Genomic DNA, 19,335 nt, shown 5'->3' with positions numbered 1-19,335 from the left:
GGTAGGGCTAGAGGTTATGAGATTTCCCAAGATCAAATTCTTGGTGTAAGCCATTATGCTGATTTGCAAAGACAGGTTACATTTGATGATCACACCTTGGCTCTATGCCATACAGCAGCTTTGAATGCTTGGGACAGGGCTGAAGAATCAGGAAGGAGGACTAAGTCATTTACTAAAATTATACAAGGCCCAAAAGAAAGCTTCACAAAATCCTTACAAAGGTTGACTTCAGCTGTAAATAGAATGACATCAAATCCAGAAGTTAGACAAAAATTAATTAAATCTTTGGTTTTTGAAAATGCTACCTCAGAATGCAAAAGGGTGATTAGGCCTTTAAAGACAAGATCAGGACCCACAGATGAAAGGATTAGAAATATATCTGATATAGAATCTCACGCTAATGATGATACTTGGATAGGAGAAGTTATTTCTAAAATTTTTAGGAAAAATCAAAAGATTAGATGCTTTAATTGTAGTAAACCAGGTCATCTGAAAAGGGATTGTAGGCAAGGTGTTCCTAGGAACAATGTTTTTTTTTTCTATAGATAATCTCAATAGAAGGCCTCAACTTTCTGGAAAATTCAGGAGGTGTGGCAAAGGCTGACATTGGACTAATGAATGCAGATGAACATGGGAGAGGCAAGGTTACCCTTTACCATCAGGCCCCTGTGTCAAATTTGGTTCAGTCATTCCCTGTGAGCACTGAGGAAATCCCTCCACAGAACAATTAAAAGACTGAATGCCTATTGTGAAAAACCATCCTGCTCAAGATGACAGAGCAACTTTAGAAGATAAAACAAAATTTTCAGGAGAAATATAAAGCAAATATTTGGCAAACTTCTATAAAAGATCAAACACCAAAGGTAAAAATACAAATAAATGGAATTGAAATTGAGGGTTTGGTAGACATGGGGGCAGATATAATAATAATTGCACCAAAATCTTGGCATCCAAATTGGCTTCTTCAGGAGGTAAAATTTAAGCTTCTAGGGTTTAGAACTTTATCTCAGGTAAAACAAAGTGCAAGATGGGTTGAGTGTATAGGGCCAGAAGAACAGAGAGGAAAATTAAAGCCATATGTGCCTAACATAGCAATAAATTTATGGGGACATAATTTGTAACAGCAATAGAATACTAAAATTAACATTCCTCTAATCTCAGAAACAAACCATAAACTGTTCTATGTTTCTGAGAAAAATATTGAAAGTATTATCAAAAACAGTAACTAACCATTCAGGTTGTACATAAACAGGACACAACAGCTGCTGATCTTTCAAAGGTACCAACAGACCTACCCTTAAAATGGTTAACTGACAAACCTGTCTGGGTGGAACAATGGCCTTTGACATCAGAGAAATTACAGGCATTAGAAAAGCTGGTATAGGAGCAGCTAGATGCTCAACATATTGAAGAATTGACCAGTCCTTGGAATTCTTCTGTATTTGATATTAAAAAGAAATCTGGAAAGTGGAGAATGGTAACAGATCTAAGAGCTGTTAATAAGGTGATTCAGCTAATGGGCTCTATACAGCCTGGAGTTACCTTGCCTTCTCTATTACCCAAAGGATGGTCTATTGTAGTAATTGATTTAGAATACTTCTTTTTTAATATACCTTTATGAGAACAAGATAGAGAAAAATTGGCCTTCACAGTGGCTACTTATAATAATTCCTAGCCTGTTAAAAGATATCAGTGGAAAATACTTCCACAAGGGATGTTAAATAGCCCTACCTTGTGTCAATATTTTGTACAACAGTCATTGGAAATAATTCTTAAATAGTTTCCTCAATCTATAATTTATCACTATATGGATGAAATCTTACTAGCTGATTCTGATGCAGATACCTTAGAGAAAATGTTTGAAGAAGTAAAGAAAATTTTGCCTTGTTGGGGATTACAAATTGCTCCTGAAAAAAATACAGAGAGGAGATTTATTAATTACTGAGGATATAAGATATGTTTATAAAAATTCAACCACAGAAAGTACAAATCAGGAGAAATCTATTATCAACTAATGATTTTCAAAAATTGCTGAGAGATATTAACTGGCTATAGCCCACAATTGGATTGACAACTCAAGAACTAAGTAATTTATTTCAAACCTTAAAAGGTGATAAGGACTTAAATAGTATAAGAAAATTATCAGCTGAGGATGAGAGAGAATTGGCTTTGGTAGAAAAGAAATTACAGGATGCACATGTGGATCGTTTGGATCCAGAGCTTGATTGCATTCTGGTTATTTTACCTTCTACACATTCTCCTACAGGAATTCTAATGCAGAGAGAAGAAAATATCTTAGAATGGATATTTTTACCACACAAACAGAGTAAAAAAATTAAAGACCTATGTAGAAAATTTTCTGAATTGATTCTGAAAGGAAAATTAAGACTGTGGCAATTGGCAGGAATAGACCCGGTGGAAATTATAGTATCTTTTACTAATGCTAAAATTTCCTCATTATGGGCAGAAAATGAACATTGGCAAAGAGGTTACAAAATTTTTTGGAGAAATTAGCTACAAATATCACAAAAGCACGAAACTTCAGTTTATAAGAGAACTACTTGGATTCTTCCTCACATTGTATGGGGAACACCAATTTCTGGAGCAACTACATTCTATAGTGATACAAACAAATCAGAAAACGCAGGTTATAAATCAGGAAATGTAAGTGGCTCAAAGCCCTTATGATTCTGTTCAAAAATCAGAATTATATGCTATTCTAATGGTATTATTAGATTTTCTCAAACATCTTAATATAGTTACTGACTCTCAATATGCAGAAAGAGTTGTTTTACATATTGAAATGGCTGAACTTATTCCAGATGATTCAGAATTAACTTTGTTATTTATTAAACTACAAGAAATAATCAGAAATAGAAATCATCCCTTGTATATAACACATATCAGATCCCATAAAGGTCTAACAGGCCCTCTAGCATAAGGAAAGGATGAAATTGATCAGCTATTGGTAGAAAATGTGATAGAAGCCTCAGAATTTCATTAGAAACACCATGTTAATAGCAAATGTTTGAACCAAGTTGACACACATGTATGGCATGTACACACACACACACACACACACACACACACACACACATACACACACATACACACCATGAAAACTAGGGGAATATAGTAAACTAAAAAGCCCATGACATCTTGAGACCCCATCTAGCTCCACATTCTGATTGATTTTTATGATTAGCATTTCAGATTGACATGTTCTAGGCTCCCAAAACGAACTGCATTTTTCAATGAAATGGTACCTACTTCAAGTCCAGTGACTAATTTTCATTCTCATCCTGAAGTTACATCAAGATTTGCAGGCTGGAGTATTTGTCGTGGCCTGCATGCATCCCTTTAATGCTGATGTGCTTTCTCAGGGCACAGCACCAGCTTGCCTGCATGCATCCCTTTAATGTTGATGCGCTGTCTCCAGAGCACAGCACCAGCAAGCAGGGCTGAGTAGACAACAATCTTAATAGAAAAGGCAAGGATAGCACTGTGGTGGTGGTGGGTGAGTGAGGGAACCCAGACATTTCCTCAGAGCAAGCTAGAAGTGGACAGCATATGAGAAATCTGTGAATGACTAGACTGAAAATTAGAGATTTACCTTATTGTTTCCCTCACGGGGGGGCCTAAGAGCACCAGTGCATCAACTCCAGAAGTCATTTCTTCTAGCCACGGAAATGCAAAATAAGTCAAGTGAATTCATCTATTTTGTGGTTGTTATTACTAATTATTTTTTAAGATTTATTTTATTATTTTGTGTGTGTGTGTGTGTGTATGTGTGCAAACGTATATGCAGGTACCTGAGGAGGCCAGAAGAGGTCATCAGATCTCCTGGATCTGGAAGTACAGGCAGTTGTGAACTACCTGATATGGGTGCTGAGAACCAAACTCTGGTCCTCTGAAAGATTAGTAAGCCATGTCATCTCCCCAGCCTCAAGCCACTTTAAAACATCTTGGAAATCATGAGTCAGTGTTCTGAACATTCCTGGAGCCCTGAGCCAGAATGCAGCAATGACAACACACTACTGTTACTTTAGGGTCCACTCAAATGCTCTGTATTTCAATATTCAGCTCTATTACTTTAAAATGGGCATACATAAGTTCAGGCAGAAGCTCTGTGTAACCCCAAGTTTGAGAGAAATAGATTTCAATGTGATGTGTTATATGTTAGGGGACACACAACAGCCCCGTGGATAGGGAGTTCAATAATGCATTACTTTCTTTTCTTTTGGTTACCCCCAAAAGCGGATGTGCTAGAATTACTCTTACAAAAACATCAAAACTCAGATGATTCATGTGGGCATCTCAAAGATGTTTCTGGAGATTAACCTCTAGGTAAACTTCCGAGTGGAATATATCCACAAGTGAATGGTTTTTAGCTCTGTCTCCTCATTAGTGAAGGGAGTATCTAGAAATCTGGGCTATCATGGGGCTAGATGCAGAGGTAAAACTTCTCACACAATTTTGGGCATCTTATGATTTTGTGCAATCCTAACCTTTGTAGTGGGTAGCTGTTCCAACTTTGACCTAGAAGTACTACCCCCAGTGAGACTTCTGGCAATGGTCACATCTACCTATGACCTGCCCCTGAGGCAGGGCCAAGATGGGAGCCCTTAAGACCCAAGATCCGGATGTGCCAGCTCCCTTGGTTCCTGGTGATCCTAGATGCTGGATGGTAGACCAAGCAGAGTTCTTCAGAGAACCCAGCTAGACTGCACCTCACCTCTCCCAGATCCTGTAATCAACCCCTTTACTAGCTGTAAGTTACCACCCCCAAAATAAACCTCCTTTTTAACTATGTGGAGTTGCCTTAATAAATCCCCCAATAAAACTTCCTCTTCTCAAATTCTCAAATATTCCATGCTATTTTCATAAACTCATTAAAATTTTTATATTTGATGTGAGAATTTCACATGGCTATCAAGTTATTTTCTTGATATCTGTTATATATGCTCCACGGGGATTGAATCGGTCCTGTAATTATTATTCCTTGGTTCTAGCAACCCTGTGACAATCGCATAATAAAAACTATCACTCAGTGGTACTCCAGGTGCTAGACTGGGTTTGGGAACACATATTAAAGTCTCAATATGAAAAATAATGAATATTACACAGTGTGTTTCTAAAAATATTATTCCAGATCTAATTTTTCAAATCTCAAGACTCCTATGTGGAAACTGACAGTATCTTTGGCTTCCTGACTTGATAAAGAGTCTATGAAAACCAGCGCCAAACCTTCTGCTCTTCCGGCCTTTCCTCACGACCATGGTGGAGCTCCTTAGCTAGATCAGGCGTCTAGCTGTCTCTAGCTGTAAATCATAAGTAATAACTACACTTCAGTCTGACTTGTGATGTGTTCTAGATCTACTTGCAAATTTCTCAGTAAATTCTCACAAAGCGGGTGCTTGCAATTCTCTCTTAAAATAAGTAGTCATCTTTCTCTTCTGTTATGTCAAGTCTTAGCCAGTTTTGAAACATCCAAATACACCTGCATTTCTAATCCCTTGGAGAAATTTGAAATTTGAAGTATTGAAATTTCGTGTGTGTGCATATATTTTGAGACAGGGTGCCACTGTGTTGTCTAGATTGGCCTGGGACTTTCAATCCTCCTGCCTCAACCTCCTGAGTGCTGGGATTACTGCCATGTATCACCATTCCTTGTTCTTGAAATTGTTCTTGAAATACCCAGCAGGACTTATAATCATTACACATTTATATGATGGGTTTCAAGACTAATCTTGAATACAGGAAACATGGTTCCCTTTAAGTCCTTGCCTTAAACTCTCTGATATGGTTAATAATATGACACAAATCTCAGAGTTTGGATTCCAGTGGGCAGGATATGGGGATGATGGAGGGGCTGCAAGCGGAGAAACTAAAGAACAGAGCAGGAACCAGGGCAGGGCAGGGCTGCGCCCACCCGCAATTCTAGCCCTCAGGAGGCAGAGGCAGGAAGTTCAGAGTAAGTTCTCATCAGCCCAGCCTACTAGGTGACTACAGGCCAGCTGGGTCCTAGATACAAGAACATCTCACCGTCCTCGGGGGAGGTGAGAAGGAAGAGCGGGTGATGATATTGCCTTCAGGACTGAGATGCCAAAGGAAATAAATCACGGCCAGGGACTCTCTGAGAGGTAATGGCTTTGGAAACACCAGTGTGGGTTAATTTTCTAATGGGCACTATTCATTACTGTCAGGTGTGGTAAGTGCTCAGTCCATCAGCAGTTGGCGATATCCCCCAGCTGCAGGAACACCATTTTAGACTCATGCAGACACCCCTAACAAATGTACTGAACAGAGAAAAATAAGCCCAAGTTTAAACATACAAAACATCTCAGTTAGAACTGCACTCACTGAATTCCCAGTCGTGGATTCCTTCACTGGCTGAAATGGCTTGGGGCGTGGAGGCCAGAAGATCGGGAGTTCAAGGCCAGCTACATAAAGTTAGCTACGTAAAGTTCCTACATGAGACCGTCTTGAAAACCAAACATAAAATTAAAATCTAGATCGGCGATCTGGTCAAACAATAAATAGGAAAAGAACACACCGAGAATGAACGTCTCTCTCCTAGGTGCTTCGCCTGAGCCCCATTTGTCCTCAGAGAGACTGCTTCTCTTCTTATTGCCATTGTGATTTACAACCTCTGCCATCTGCAAGGACTCTGAGCTGATGTCATGGTCTCCACTGCAGCTCCATTCAACATCTTCCCTTCCTATACAGAAATCTCAGGCCGCTGAGGTATGAGGAGTGGCGTCATTTTTATGGACAGTCACAGTGGAGGAGAGAGAGGAGATAGCCTAGTTGGCCTCCCACCATCCCACTGGACTGAAATCTCTGAACATAAGCCACCCAGGACCTCTTTAATCTCTAAGTACAAGGTCTGAGCAAGTCACAGAGGCAGTGGTCAAAGAGAAGCCACCTGTATGGGTTCACCCAGCTATCCAAGTTGTACTGAGGAAATGCTAACACCCAAACCTCAAGTTAACAGGACAGCAGATTCTGAAAACTGAAGCCAATCCTTATGCCAAGAGGCAGCCTGAGTAAATAAAAGAATGGAGCACACACAGCTGTGGACCGTGGGGGAGCTTCAGCCTGCATTCCGGAAGTGGGTGTGGCTCTGTTCAGCCGTGGGTTTGGTGGCAGTAAGCCTTCTACTAGAACAGGGCAACTTTTCAGGGTCCCCTAGGATATACCAGACTAGACTCCACATCCGAGAGGAAAATGACCCCTGGGAGGGGCCCCCTTTCACACTAATTTTTATCAACCTGCAGAGAGATGCAGAACGTCCTGGGCTAATGTCATATTGGTGAACAGTGACCAGGAACGGAGAGAGGTGACATGGTCAAACTGATCCGTGAAACACAGCAATTCAGGACTCTTCTGTCACCCTGGGGATGAACCTTGCAGACTGCCACCATCGGCGACTGTTCCCAAAAGCTGAAGCACGGTGCATCGCCACCTGTTAGCTATGGGCTGGCGCTGTGCTGAGGTTTCATTGATCTGTTGATTCCTCACGGTGACCCTAAGGGGTAAGGCTTACTTACTATCAATAAAGAAGTAGGAACCAGGGCTGGGGAGATGATCAGGGTAAAGTGCCTGGTGCACAAACATGTGGCTCTGAGTCCCAGAGCCCCAGCACCCAAGTAAAAAGACAGGTGTGGCTCCAAGTGTCTGTGACCTCACCATGGCAGAGAGGGAGATCCAGGGGGCGCTCCTTGGGCAGCCAATCTAACCCAGTTGGCAAGTTTGGGGGTCAGTGAGAGACACTGTCTCAAAAAAGGGGTAGAGAGTGATTGAGGAAAACATCACAATGTTGCCCTCTGACCTCCACAGGTCTATGTGCATGCCCTCCCTGACACATATGTATGCGCACATGAACACAGTCACACACACACACACACACACACACACACACACACACACACACACACGATCCCCAAACCCCAAAAATTGAAACCTAGAGACAGACATGAACTAATTTTTGAGCCGGGACTCAACACCAGGTGTGGTGTTTACACGCCTGTCCTTCACCATCTGCCTCCTGCCTCTCCCTCCCTGACAGTCTGGAAGAATGCCCCAAGACCAACCACAGACAGTGTGGTCAGGCAAGCACAAGGTCCCTGTGTCTGAGAGACAGGGACACACTGCCCACAGCCCTCATCCTGCCGAGATGAGACGTGCCCCCACCTGGCTTCTCAGAGACCCCATCAGTAGGCTGTGGACATGCGTGCTAGATGCTCTGACTACCCAGATTCTCTGTTGAAAGAAAACTGAAGCAGTGCCGCATGCTATGGGTGGACTTGAAATGAATCCGAGGCTATAGAGAAGAAACGAGACAGAGAGTCCCCTGCTGTGCACCAGGCTCTCCATGCCACACCCAGGACGCCATCAGGGACAGCAAACCTCACAGGACCTTTTGATTCCTGAAGTTTCAGGATTTCTGAATCATGTCTTGAACATTAAAACACGGTTTGTCCCCCCAATCTAATTCATTTCTTTGGAACTGGTCTTCTTGAAGTTGAAATAAAAGCTGGTCCTCAAAACCAGCTTCATTCCTTACTCTTCCTTTTGCCTAACCTTCAAGGACAGATATTTTCCCCCAGAGTATGTTAACAGCCATCGAGGAGACTAAAATATCAGTATGTCTGAGAAGTTATTTTTAAAAATCATTTGGCTTAGAAAACTCCAATCATGATAATTTCAAGGGAATTCTCGGGACACAAATTAAACGTTTTAAATTACTCTTCAAAGATCTGTGAGTTCGAATAATCTTAATTTAAAAATATCCGCCCCCATGCATATGCATCAGGAGTCTCTAAGTTCTGTACCATACAACATTATGTTGGGATTTCCTTGTGTGGTCAGCAACAACACACGCATACAACGCACCGGCACCGTGAGATGGACCGCAGAAGGGCCGGCCCATCTCCCCGACGGCACTTTCACCTTCCGGGCCTGAGGGTGTTTTACCTTGTTAGTGGGCTTCCTCGGGCCCAAAGAGGCGTAACAATCCTCACTGTTGCATGCATCAACTGAAACACTCTGTCTGAAAGTGTAGTACTGGCTTTAGATAATGTGGTATTAAAATAGCAAGCCAGAATCCGACTACAGAGATGCCAGCCTGGCTGTCTCATGACCTTGGGCGGGGCCAGCCTGGCTTCTCTAACTTGAGGACTATTCCCTAAGAGTGGACTTACAAACTCAAGATAAAAGCTCTGGCAGGGCAGGTAGGTATTCAGTAAGCTGCATCTGTTTTACCTTAAAGAATTCACACACCAACTCAAAGCACTGGGTGCCCACTAGTACGGTCCCAAACACATTTCTGCCACAGCCAGAAGAGCTTCAACCCGCCTTACACTGTGTGGATTGGGGCCGCACTTGCTGTGTTCTCGGGCCCTGCCTGAGAACACGATTTCAGGAAGCCTACAGGGCACTGTAGCTTAACAAAACCAGTGTGTCTACTCCAAGTTCGGGTTTTCCTACCCTGCCTTTCCCAAGAAGAGCTTCACTTTGTGCTTCTTAGGCAGACAGGCCTGGGCAAAGGGACAAGGACCAAGCCACACAGGGTGCCTCTGCAGTTGTCTTTGAGGCTGTGCAAGATGACCACAGGGCCTCTGGAGCTCCAGCAGATTGAGAGTCAGGGCCCAGGGAGGAGCAAGAAGCCTCAGGCAGGAGAAGGCCGGAATCCTGCGTCCGGCCTCGCGGCGGGGAGCCCAAGTGTGCCCACAGTCAGTCTCCAAGCAGTTAGGGGTGCAGCTGGGGTGGGGGTGGGGGCGCATGCAGCTGGGTTAGTCTCCACTCGGCCACGCGGCTTGGCATGCCCGCTGGCGCTTAGGCAGAACAGACTCGATGCTTACAATGATCCCAGCCCAGAACGGAGTGTCTCTGACTAGCAGCGAGGGGCTGATGCTCGCCATGAGGAAGCCCAGCACCGTCACCGCGATGCCCAGCGCCAGCTGCAGCAGCGCCAGCAGCAGCGGGAAGCGGCAGCCGCAGCAGGTCCGTGCCTCCTCGTCCACGCGCTCCTGCGCCCCGGGGCTCGGCTTGCGCCCCATGTTCAGGCCGGTGGTGGCTGCGGTGGCTGCGCCTGGGCCGGGCGGCTGGGCCTGCCTTGTCTGCAGCTGAGCAAATGTGGAAAACACTCTCAGGCCACTAGTGGCCGAGGGGGACCCGAGGGGGGTCGCCAACTGCCAACGCGTAGGGACCCGGAGCCTAGGACCCATGTGATGGGAATGCCAGCCCGCTATGCTTTTTGGTTTCCAGGACCTGCAAGGCAAGGTGATGAATGCTGAAACCGCTGGTGTTTAATCAATAGATCACTGGACACAAAAATGGGCTCGGCTGGCTGCACTAACAGCTGAGAAGTCACTGCCAAAAGTTAAATTACGTTTTTTTCTAAATCTGTAATCCAACTAACAAGGGAGGTAGGGAGGGAGGAAGAAAGGAAGGAGCAGAGGAAGAAAAATTAAGAAAATGGTAAAGAAAAAAAGGAAGAGAAGAGAAAAGAAGAACAACCCTTTTTTCCCCTCTCACTGAGGTTCTTTTCATTGCTGGTGGGTGAGATGATCTGAGTTTGCTCTCCAGACCCACAGTGGAAAGAGAAAACTGATTCCGAAAAGTTGAATCCCTGACCTCTCACACATGTGACTCACACATCGCACACATGCTCACACACCATAATGATAATAATTGATTAAAATTTAACAATGGAATAATTGTTCGAAGGGCGGTTGGGCTAATGGTTTGTTTTCAAAAGCGCTTCGTCCTCATTTGTACGTTGTGACAGTCTCTTGCAGCCCAGGCTGGGTTCAAACTTGCTGGACATCCAGAGATGACCTTGAATTCTTACCTCTCCTACCTCTCCCTCTCAAATGCTGGGATTACAGTGTGCACCACCACACCCAGCCCCTGGATTTAAAAGCTATTATAATCGTGTCTCTGAGGCCCCCAGTGAGTCTTCACATTTTGGCTAAAGGTCTAGGGGTGTTGACGACTCTTGATAGAGATGCACAGTTGCCCCCAGGCAACATCTAAGAGCTAGTTCTAGCACCTGCAATGTACCAGGACAGGTAGCTACAGATCTGGTCCCCACCGGAAGGCACAGATGGGTAATTCTGGTTGTTCCTATTTATGCCTACCTTCATACAGCAGCATTTGGGACAAACTACAGTGTGAAACCACGAAGAAATAGTCCCTTTTTGGGGGTGGGAATTTAGACTTCCTTTTGTATGGTCACTTTCACATTCAGAAACTTTATTCAAAAGGAAATTATGTTTCCAAGATGTTAATAAATAAATGATGCCTACTGCTAGGTTGGTTGAGATGGCCAAGCCTAGCTCCCTGCTGCCCCCTCAGAATTCCAAGCTAATTGCTGCCTACTTCTTACACACAGAGGCGCTTACTCAGTGAGACTCAGCACTTGCCTTATACCTTTTCTATACACCAGTGAGAAAAATATGGTTCATAGATTAAGTCAGTCAGAAGCAGAACCCGAAACACACATTCAGTCCCCACTCAGGATGGCCTGATCACTGCCACACTCACCAGGGGACAGTGCGGCACAGGAAGTCTACCATCAGTGTTGGGGTCACAGAACCATGAGGATTTCCACAAGGTATGGACAAAAGCTGCGATTAATATAGAACATGATTCCCACTGACAAGGACAACCCAGCAGAAAAAAAAACCAAGAACGCTTGGTCTTTCTATGTAAATCTGGTAAAAATCACAGGGAGCCAGCAAACTATCTGTGACTAGCTATTTGTTCCTACAGCACAGCTCCTAGTGGGCCTGGTGGCACAGGCCCATATTCCCGGATACCGCGGAGACGGAGCAGGTGGGTTGTAAGTTCCAGGCTAGGGTTAAGGGAGTATGGAGAACTCTGCAGAGGAGAGTCAAGCGCCTGCTTGTCCCTGTCACTGTCACTGTCTAGTTAGCGTTTCTATTGCTGTGATAAGACACCATGGCCAAAAGCAATTTGGGGAGGAAAGAGTTTATTTCATCTTACAACTTTCAGGTCACAGTCCATCACGAGGGGAGTCGCAGCAGCAGCTGAAGCAGAAGCCATGGACAGAGGCTGCTTCCGGCTTGCTCCCCGTGGCTTGCTCAGCTTGGGCTTTTTTTTATTTTAAGAGCACTCAGGACCACCTGCCCAGTGAGCTGCCCCCCCCCACATCAGTCATTAATCAAGAAATGCCCCCACAGGCTTGCCTACAGGCCAATCTGTGGAGGCTTTGTCTCAACTGAGGCTCCCTCTTCACAGATGACCCTAGCTTGTGTCAAGTTGACAAAAAACTAAGCAACACATCCCTGGGGCTAAAGAAATGGCTCAGAGGTTGAAAGCACCTGCCACTCTTGCAGAGAACGTGGGTTCAAACCCCAGCACCTATATTGAGCATCTTACACCCATTTTTAGCTCCAGCTCCAGGATTGGGTGCCTGTTTCTGGCCCCCATGGGCACTGCACACACAAGGTACACACACACACACACACATGCAGGCAAAACAGTCATGCACATGACATAAAGGTAAATACATGTGTGGAGCCACCTCTCTCTGAAGGGACAGCACACAAAGAAAATAACCAATGGTTAATAGAAGTATAAAGCTGTAGTAAAATTTCTCTCTTGTTACGGCTTGAATCTAAATGTCCCTCAAGTGTCCATGTGCCAAAGACACTGTCACTTACCTCAGGCACTATTGGGAGATGGTGAAGACTTAGGGAAGGGGGCGGAGTGGGAGGAAGTCCTGTCCCTGGGGCATGCCCTTGGAGTGGATACTGGGACCCTGCCCCTTCCTCTCTCTCTGTCTTGAGGGAAACTGTTTCTGCCATCATGAGTTCTTGCCGTGATAGACAATGTCACCACAGACACAAAGCCACGGGGCCAAGTGACCATGGACTGAGGCCTCATGATCAGGCAACTTGCCTGATCATTACCATCCCCTGTGTGCACACACACACACATCAACATCTTTATCAGCGTCCTCCTCAGCACAAAGACATACCGAAACATCTCCCTGAAAGGGGAAAAAGGCAAGAAAACCAACTGAAAAGGAGGCCAAGGTTTAATCTTGCTCACGGTGTCTGAGGCCTCAGTCCATGGTCACTTGGCCCCGTGGCTTTGTGTCTGAGCTACCTCAGATCTCCCCAGCCTATCAAAATACATTTATAAATCCTAACTGTAATCTTGATTCTAATATTGCCAATATAAACATTTCTTGAAAATCTTTGACTGCATATTTTATCTGTTGGCTGTTGTCTTTAGCAACCATTTGACCACTACACTTTGGATGGATGATAGTCAGGTTTTCTAAGCAATGACATTAAAAATAGCCACAGCAGCAGTAATGCCTGGGAGATACACATGCTAGTCGAGGCTAGAAACTGTCTTACATAATATGTATTTAAGTGGGAATTTCCCAAGATGGGATAAGTGGGTTGCTCTAGTCCTTTTTTCTTTTAACTTATGACTAAAGCCTGCAACTTTTAATCTAAATTTCTTTTTCTTTCCACTTATATTTTGAGCTGAAAGACTTGGGGGTTTGATTGTACAGATTTAATTTATATGTACCTAAGCAGTTGTTCATGCCAAGGGAATGTGCCTCTGTTGTGCACAGACTTCCTGTCATTGTATCAGGGTGGTGAGTTAAGCTGTGATGTGGGGTGTCAGCCATGAGTCCCTCTTAGTGATATTTGGCTCCATATTACCCACCTCAGTGTGAGAGAAACTGTATGTTCTTTTTTTATTTTTTTGTATGTGTACATGTACATGTGTGTGCACAGGTGAAGTGCTGTTGCACTAGTAGATTCACAGCATGTGGAGGCCAGACTTCCATGTTGGGTGCTACCTCAGACTTCCATGTTGGGTGCTACCTCAGTCACTTTTCGGGACAGGATCTCTCACTGACTCTGGAACTCCCAGGCTCAACCAGGCTCTGATCCTCTTGTCTTGGCCTCCCCAGGGCCAGGATTCTAGGCACACCAAGTTGTGTCTGGTGTTTAAATGTGGGTGCTGGGGACTGAACTCGGGTCCTCAGGCTGGCTTGGCAAGCACTCTCCCAACCGAGCATCTCCCCAGCCTATCAAAATACATTTATAAATCCTAACTGTAATCTTGATTCTAATATTGCCAATAAAACATTTCTTGAAAATCTTTGACTGCATATTTTATCTGTTGGCTGTTGTCTTTAGCAACCATTTGACCACTACACTTTGGATGGATGATAGTCAGGTTTTCTAAGCAATGACATTAAAAATATCATAAAATCATTGTAAACACTCTATGTGTTGTACAGAAACTATGAGGTTCTCATTCTGATAACCAATTCTCCCCCCCAGATGAGCAGTCAAGTCACCAGCTGCCTTTAAGCCAGACTGGCATCTCTGGTCATCTTTAATATGCGCACTTCCATGGACTCAGTCCCCTGCACTTAATTCCACATCTAGTCACCACCACTCTTAATGTTAACTTAGGATGCACTACTAACCATGGTAGGGCTAGCTCCTTCTGTACCCCAATTCTGTGAACTGCCAACCTCAGCTGCGTCCAACTGTGTCTGTGAGTGGAGCAGCTCCTTGGCCGACTCAGTCTGCTTTTCTTGCATGAGATGTGAAGACTGACGATACTTGCCTCAGAAGGTTGGCTTGAAGTTTAAGTGATGATATATCCTAGTATTAATAATTGATCAATTGTAAGTGATCAGTAATTATTAGCTGTCATCTTTATGCTGTCTCCCTGACCCTCTGCTTTTTTATTCATAATATTCTTCAGTGTGCTTTGTGAAGTTTATATCAAATAGAAAGGGTTCTCTATATATGATCTGCATAGTTTATTTCAAATTATTTTGTGGGAGTTATTTGTTTCTGGCACTTCAAAAACATTTGTTTGGCATGGTGGCACACTCCCATAATTCTAGAACGTGGAAGGTGGAGGCAGGAGAATAAGGGGTTCAAGGCCAGCCCCAGCTACATAGCAAGTTCCTGGCCAGTCTCGGCTATGTGAAACCCTACCTCGAAACCAAACAGATAACAAAAGAAATGCTTTGATAATCTAATGTTGATAGTTAATCTTCATTGTCAAGCTAACTAAATTTAGAGTCCCTAGGACACACAGCTTTTGGTACGTCTGTGCGGGGGGGGGGGGGGGGGGGGGGGGGGGTTATTGAGTAGGAAGGATCCACCCTGAGTGTGGAATCCTGAATTCCATGGACTGGGGTCTCAGATGGAATAAAAAAAGAAGAAAGGGACTGAGCACAAGCATCCCCTCTGCCTCCTGACTGGACGCAGTGTGACCAGCTGCCCACACTCCTGCCTCCACAAGTTTCTCACCATGATGGACTACACCCCCAAACTACAAGAAACTAAACGCACATATTCCTGTTGCCATTGTCAGACACTTTGACACACAAATGAAAAAGAACTAACGTGAGAACAGTGAAGCAGATATAGCCAAACTCAGCAGGAGAAATTCACATTTCTCTAACATTTTACCCCTAAAATAGTATTGTGTTAGAGACATCACTGTTTTGAGACCTAAGATCTTTCCTATCTCTCTTTATGTCAAGAAACAACCTACCCCATCTTGGCATCATCTTGAGGGGCACCCATGGCCCAAGAACTGGGGCCTCAGCTTGATAAAACACAAATCAGGGTACCCTGCCCACTACCCTGGGATCAAGGAGTGGGTATATGAAGGACCATGCCGAAGCAGGTGGTATAAGAATTCTCTCTTTAGATATGATGAATAGATGCTACAGTGGAGGGGGGGGGTCTCTTCCTCTTGGAAGCCAGCTGCCCACGATTGGTGTTCTTTCCCATAGTTTAAAGCGAATCACTATGAGAGGTAAGAATAAGGTCAATGGGAAATAAGAGACAGACTAATAGAGGGGAAAAAAATGGTGTGTGTGTGGGAGGCTGGTGGCAGTATTTAAGCATCAGAAATTAATTGTGCCTGAAGCCAGAATCTTCTGGAGTGTCCCTTGGGAGACCATCTTGTACCATTGCCTCTCCACAGCATTTGCAATTTGGAATTTCAGGTCCTATTTAATAAGCAGCACACTGTTATCTGGGGTGTATTTGTGTCTACGAAGCAGCCTGGCTGGCTTACTAAACGAACTTCAGCCCAAATCAGAGCTCAAGTGTTGTGTAGACAGACACTCACTTGTGTATCTCTCACACAGCAGGTACCAAAACCAAACAAACAAAAATAAAATAAAATACAGAAACAATGTAAGGAACAAAAGGTTTGTTTTGGCTCATGGCTTTGGAGGGTTCTCTCTTCACAGTGAGAAGTCACACGAAGTAGCTCAGATCATGGTGGTAGGAGTGTGGTGGAGGCGGGTCCCCCTGAATGCCAGCTCTGGCAGCTTTCTCCTTCCCCCTTTTCTAGGCCCCCAGTCTGAGGGTTTATGTCAAACTATGCTCAGAATGGGTCTCTCTTGGTCAGTTAATCCTCTCTGGAAAAACTCCCACAGGCACACATAGGGGTGTGCTTCCGTGGTCCCCTGGGCCACTCTAAATCTACTCTAGATGACTGGAGGTTAACCATCACACTGAAGCGCCATGGCTGGTTCTGACCTAGCTGGGCTGAGACACAGCTTGGTGACCAAGGCCTGCTAAGCACTGCAGTCTGGACCCCACAAAGGCAGCGGGACACACCCCTTGTCTAAGTCCCCTGGCTTTTCACTGCTCCTTCTTTCTCTGCGGTCCTCACACTTGAGAGGCACTGGCAGTGCCCCTTAAGGTTCCCGCTGGACTATAGGAGGTAGCTGGGCAGTGTGAGGCATGGTAAGACACAAGAGCCTGGTGCTAAGGGGGTGTTTTTCATCAGGAAGCTTCATGAGAGGAGATAGACTTCTCTACATGTACACACAGGACACTAAGCTCGGACTGATCCTGGCTTCGGCTTGGGGCACCAGGCTCTTCAGTGCCTGTGTCTGTGACTGGGACCCTTCCCTGGTGATCCTGACTCAGGAAGAGGACTGGAAAGCCTGTACTTTCCAAAGAACTCCCGAATAATTCTGATACATGGTTAGGCCTACAGGTCACTCTCAGTCACAGAGGAGAGAAAGGAAGGGAGTGGGTGAGTGAGTGAGGAGAGGGAGGGAGAGGGAGGGGAGGGTGGAGGAGGAGAGAAGGGACAGAGAGGGAGGGAGGGAGAGCAGGAGGGAGGAGGTAGAGAAAAAGGGAGGGAAAGAAGGAGGGAGAGAGGGAGAGAGGGAGGAGACTAACCAAGCCATGTACTGTAGCTAGAGTTTTTCTGCCTGGCCCACAGTCAGGACAAATCTCTGTCACCCGCCAGTCCCACAGCCGCTCAGAACCAACCAAGTAAACACAGAGACTTATATTGCTTACAAACTGTATGGCCATGGCAGGCTTCTTGCTAACTGTTCTTACAGCTTAAATTAATCCATTTCCATAAATCTATACCTTGCCACATGGCTCGTGGCTTACCGGCATCTTCACATGCTGTTTGTCATCCTGGCAGCTGGCAGTGTCTCTCTGACTCAGCCTTCCACTTCCCAGCTTTATTCTCCTCCTTGTCCCACCTACACTTCCTGCCTGGCCACTGGCCAATCAGTGATTTATTTATTGACCAATCAGCAACACACTTGACATACAGAACATCCCATAGCAATGTACCAAACAGATGCCTCTAAAACGGAAGACTCTGCATCTCTGCCCATGTTTACTTGCTAAGACTATAGGTATTCAACAACCTTCAGAATTTCTCCTGGGGAACTTTGATAATTATAAATGCGGCTTTTGTTTTTAAAAATGGTGACCATTAACCTAGAGCAGAGATTTAAAGTAAAGATGCTGACTTCATCCCCGATGCCTAAGCGCTCTCACCACAAAATTCTAAGGAAGCCTTTACACTGTGACTGATCAAATGACTGACAGCTGGAATGAATGAATGAATGGATAATGGATGGATGGATGGACAGATGAATGGATGGATGGATACATGAATGAATGAATGAATGATCCAATGCTTCAGATCACCAACTTCCCATGACCTCACTACTGACAAACGTCGGTGCTGGCTGCCGATCAGCTCAGCCTACACCCAGTACCCACGGCCTCTCCTACTTACTGCTCAACAACTGCCAGTCATCCCTGGTGTTAAGTCCATCCTTCGAAGGATACAAAATAATGGGGACTGGAGAGATGGCTCAGTGCTTAAGAGCACTGGATGTTCTTTTTTTTTTTTTTTGGTTTTTTCAAGACAGGGTTTCTCTGTGTAGCTTTGTGCCTTTCCTGGAACTCACTTGGTAGCCCAGGCTGGCCTCGAACTCACAGAGATCTGCCGGCCTCTGCCTCCCGATTGCTGGGATTAAAGGCGTGCACCACCACCGCCCGGCACTGGATGTTCTTACAGAAGACCAGAGGTTGGTTCCTAGCAATCAAACAGTGGCTCACAACCGCTAACTCCAGTCCCAGGGCATCTGACGTGCTCTTCAGGCCTCTGCAGACAACAGGCACATGCATGGTATACAGATATACATGCAGACAAACACTCAGCTACATTCAATTTCTAAAAATTAGTACAAGTACATTTTAAAAATAGAGAAAGAAAAACGATGGGGCTGTTAGCATTTAAATGCAGGTCTTCAAAAATGATTTAAAAAATTCTTTGAGCCACGGTCACACTGTGCCAGGGGCGTGCCTTTCAAAGCGACTGCCTTGAAGAAGACAGGCAGTTTTGGACATCGGCATTCTGTTTCATAGGAATCGAGTCTTTGATTCTGTTTCCCAATCACCTTGTGCTACCCTCTCATAACTGTCCCAGTGGCAGACACCAGTGCTCTGGATTTAGTTTACCAGCTTCTATCAGGTGATTGATTTTCTGGACAAAGGTGATTACCCCACTGGACAAGTTGGACTCAACTGCCCTGCAGAGTACAAAAGCAACTCAACTTTGCTCTATAATTAGTGTCTCCACTTTCACAATCAAATGCTTTTAGATAACGCTGCCCATCTGACTGCCTTTTATAAACTGACTTGCATTTCCCAAAGAAACTGTGTTTTTCTAATGTGTTCTCAGAGCACTCCCTATTTTGAGCCACTAGTGAGAAAACACCGCTATAGTATTACCTGGTCTTAAAAACAAGACTGAATGAAAGGGCCACAGCTGTCAACCAATCCCCTCTAGCAATGAGAAAGTCCTCAACCTTGGCCCTCAGTAAGGATCTTCCAAGGTGTTTGCTGTTATCATGGCTCCAAGTAGAAGATAACACGGAGTTCTGATAGACCGAGAGCAGACCAAAGGAGAGTTCCCAGTGGCGGGAGAGCTGCTACTCAGAGCAGCTTCTTAGACAGGAGAGGG

General features: G+C 44.8%; 1 protein-coding gene across 4 annotated transcripts in view; it reads right to left on the bottom strand.

Moving 5' to 3' along the window:
• The window catches only part of Sspn (sarcospan), a 66,165-nt gene that overhangs the window by 29,242 nt on the left and 17,588 nt on the right, over positions 1-19,335 (bottom strand). The window contains exon 1 of one of the 4 annotated variants that reach the window (XM_052720414.1): positions 9,867-10,144. The exons of 1 other annotated variant lie outside the window; for it this stretch is intronic. In XM_052720414.1, coding sequence (XP_052576374.1) covers positions 9,867-10,064 — 198 coding nt within the window. In that variant the 5' untranslated portion in view covers positions 10,065-10,144. Of the gene's footprint in view, positions 1-9,492; positions 9,827-9,866; positions 10,145-19,335 lie in introns of those variants that run through there. 2 more of the 4 variants (XM_052720412.1, XM_052720416.1) reach the window with 2 other exon arrangements.

This window comes from Peromyscus californicus, unplaced genomic scaffold (assembly GCF_007827085.1).
Source record: "Peromyscus californicus insignis strain IS unplaced genomic scaffold, ASM782708v3 Scaffold_6__1_contigs__length_162567912, whole genome shotgun sequence".
Lineage (NCBI taxonomy): Eukaryota > Metazoa > Chordata > Mammalia > Rodentia > Cricetidae > Peromyscus > Peromyscus californicus.
This window is presented reverse-complemented; position numbering and strand designations above follow the sequence as displayed.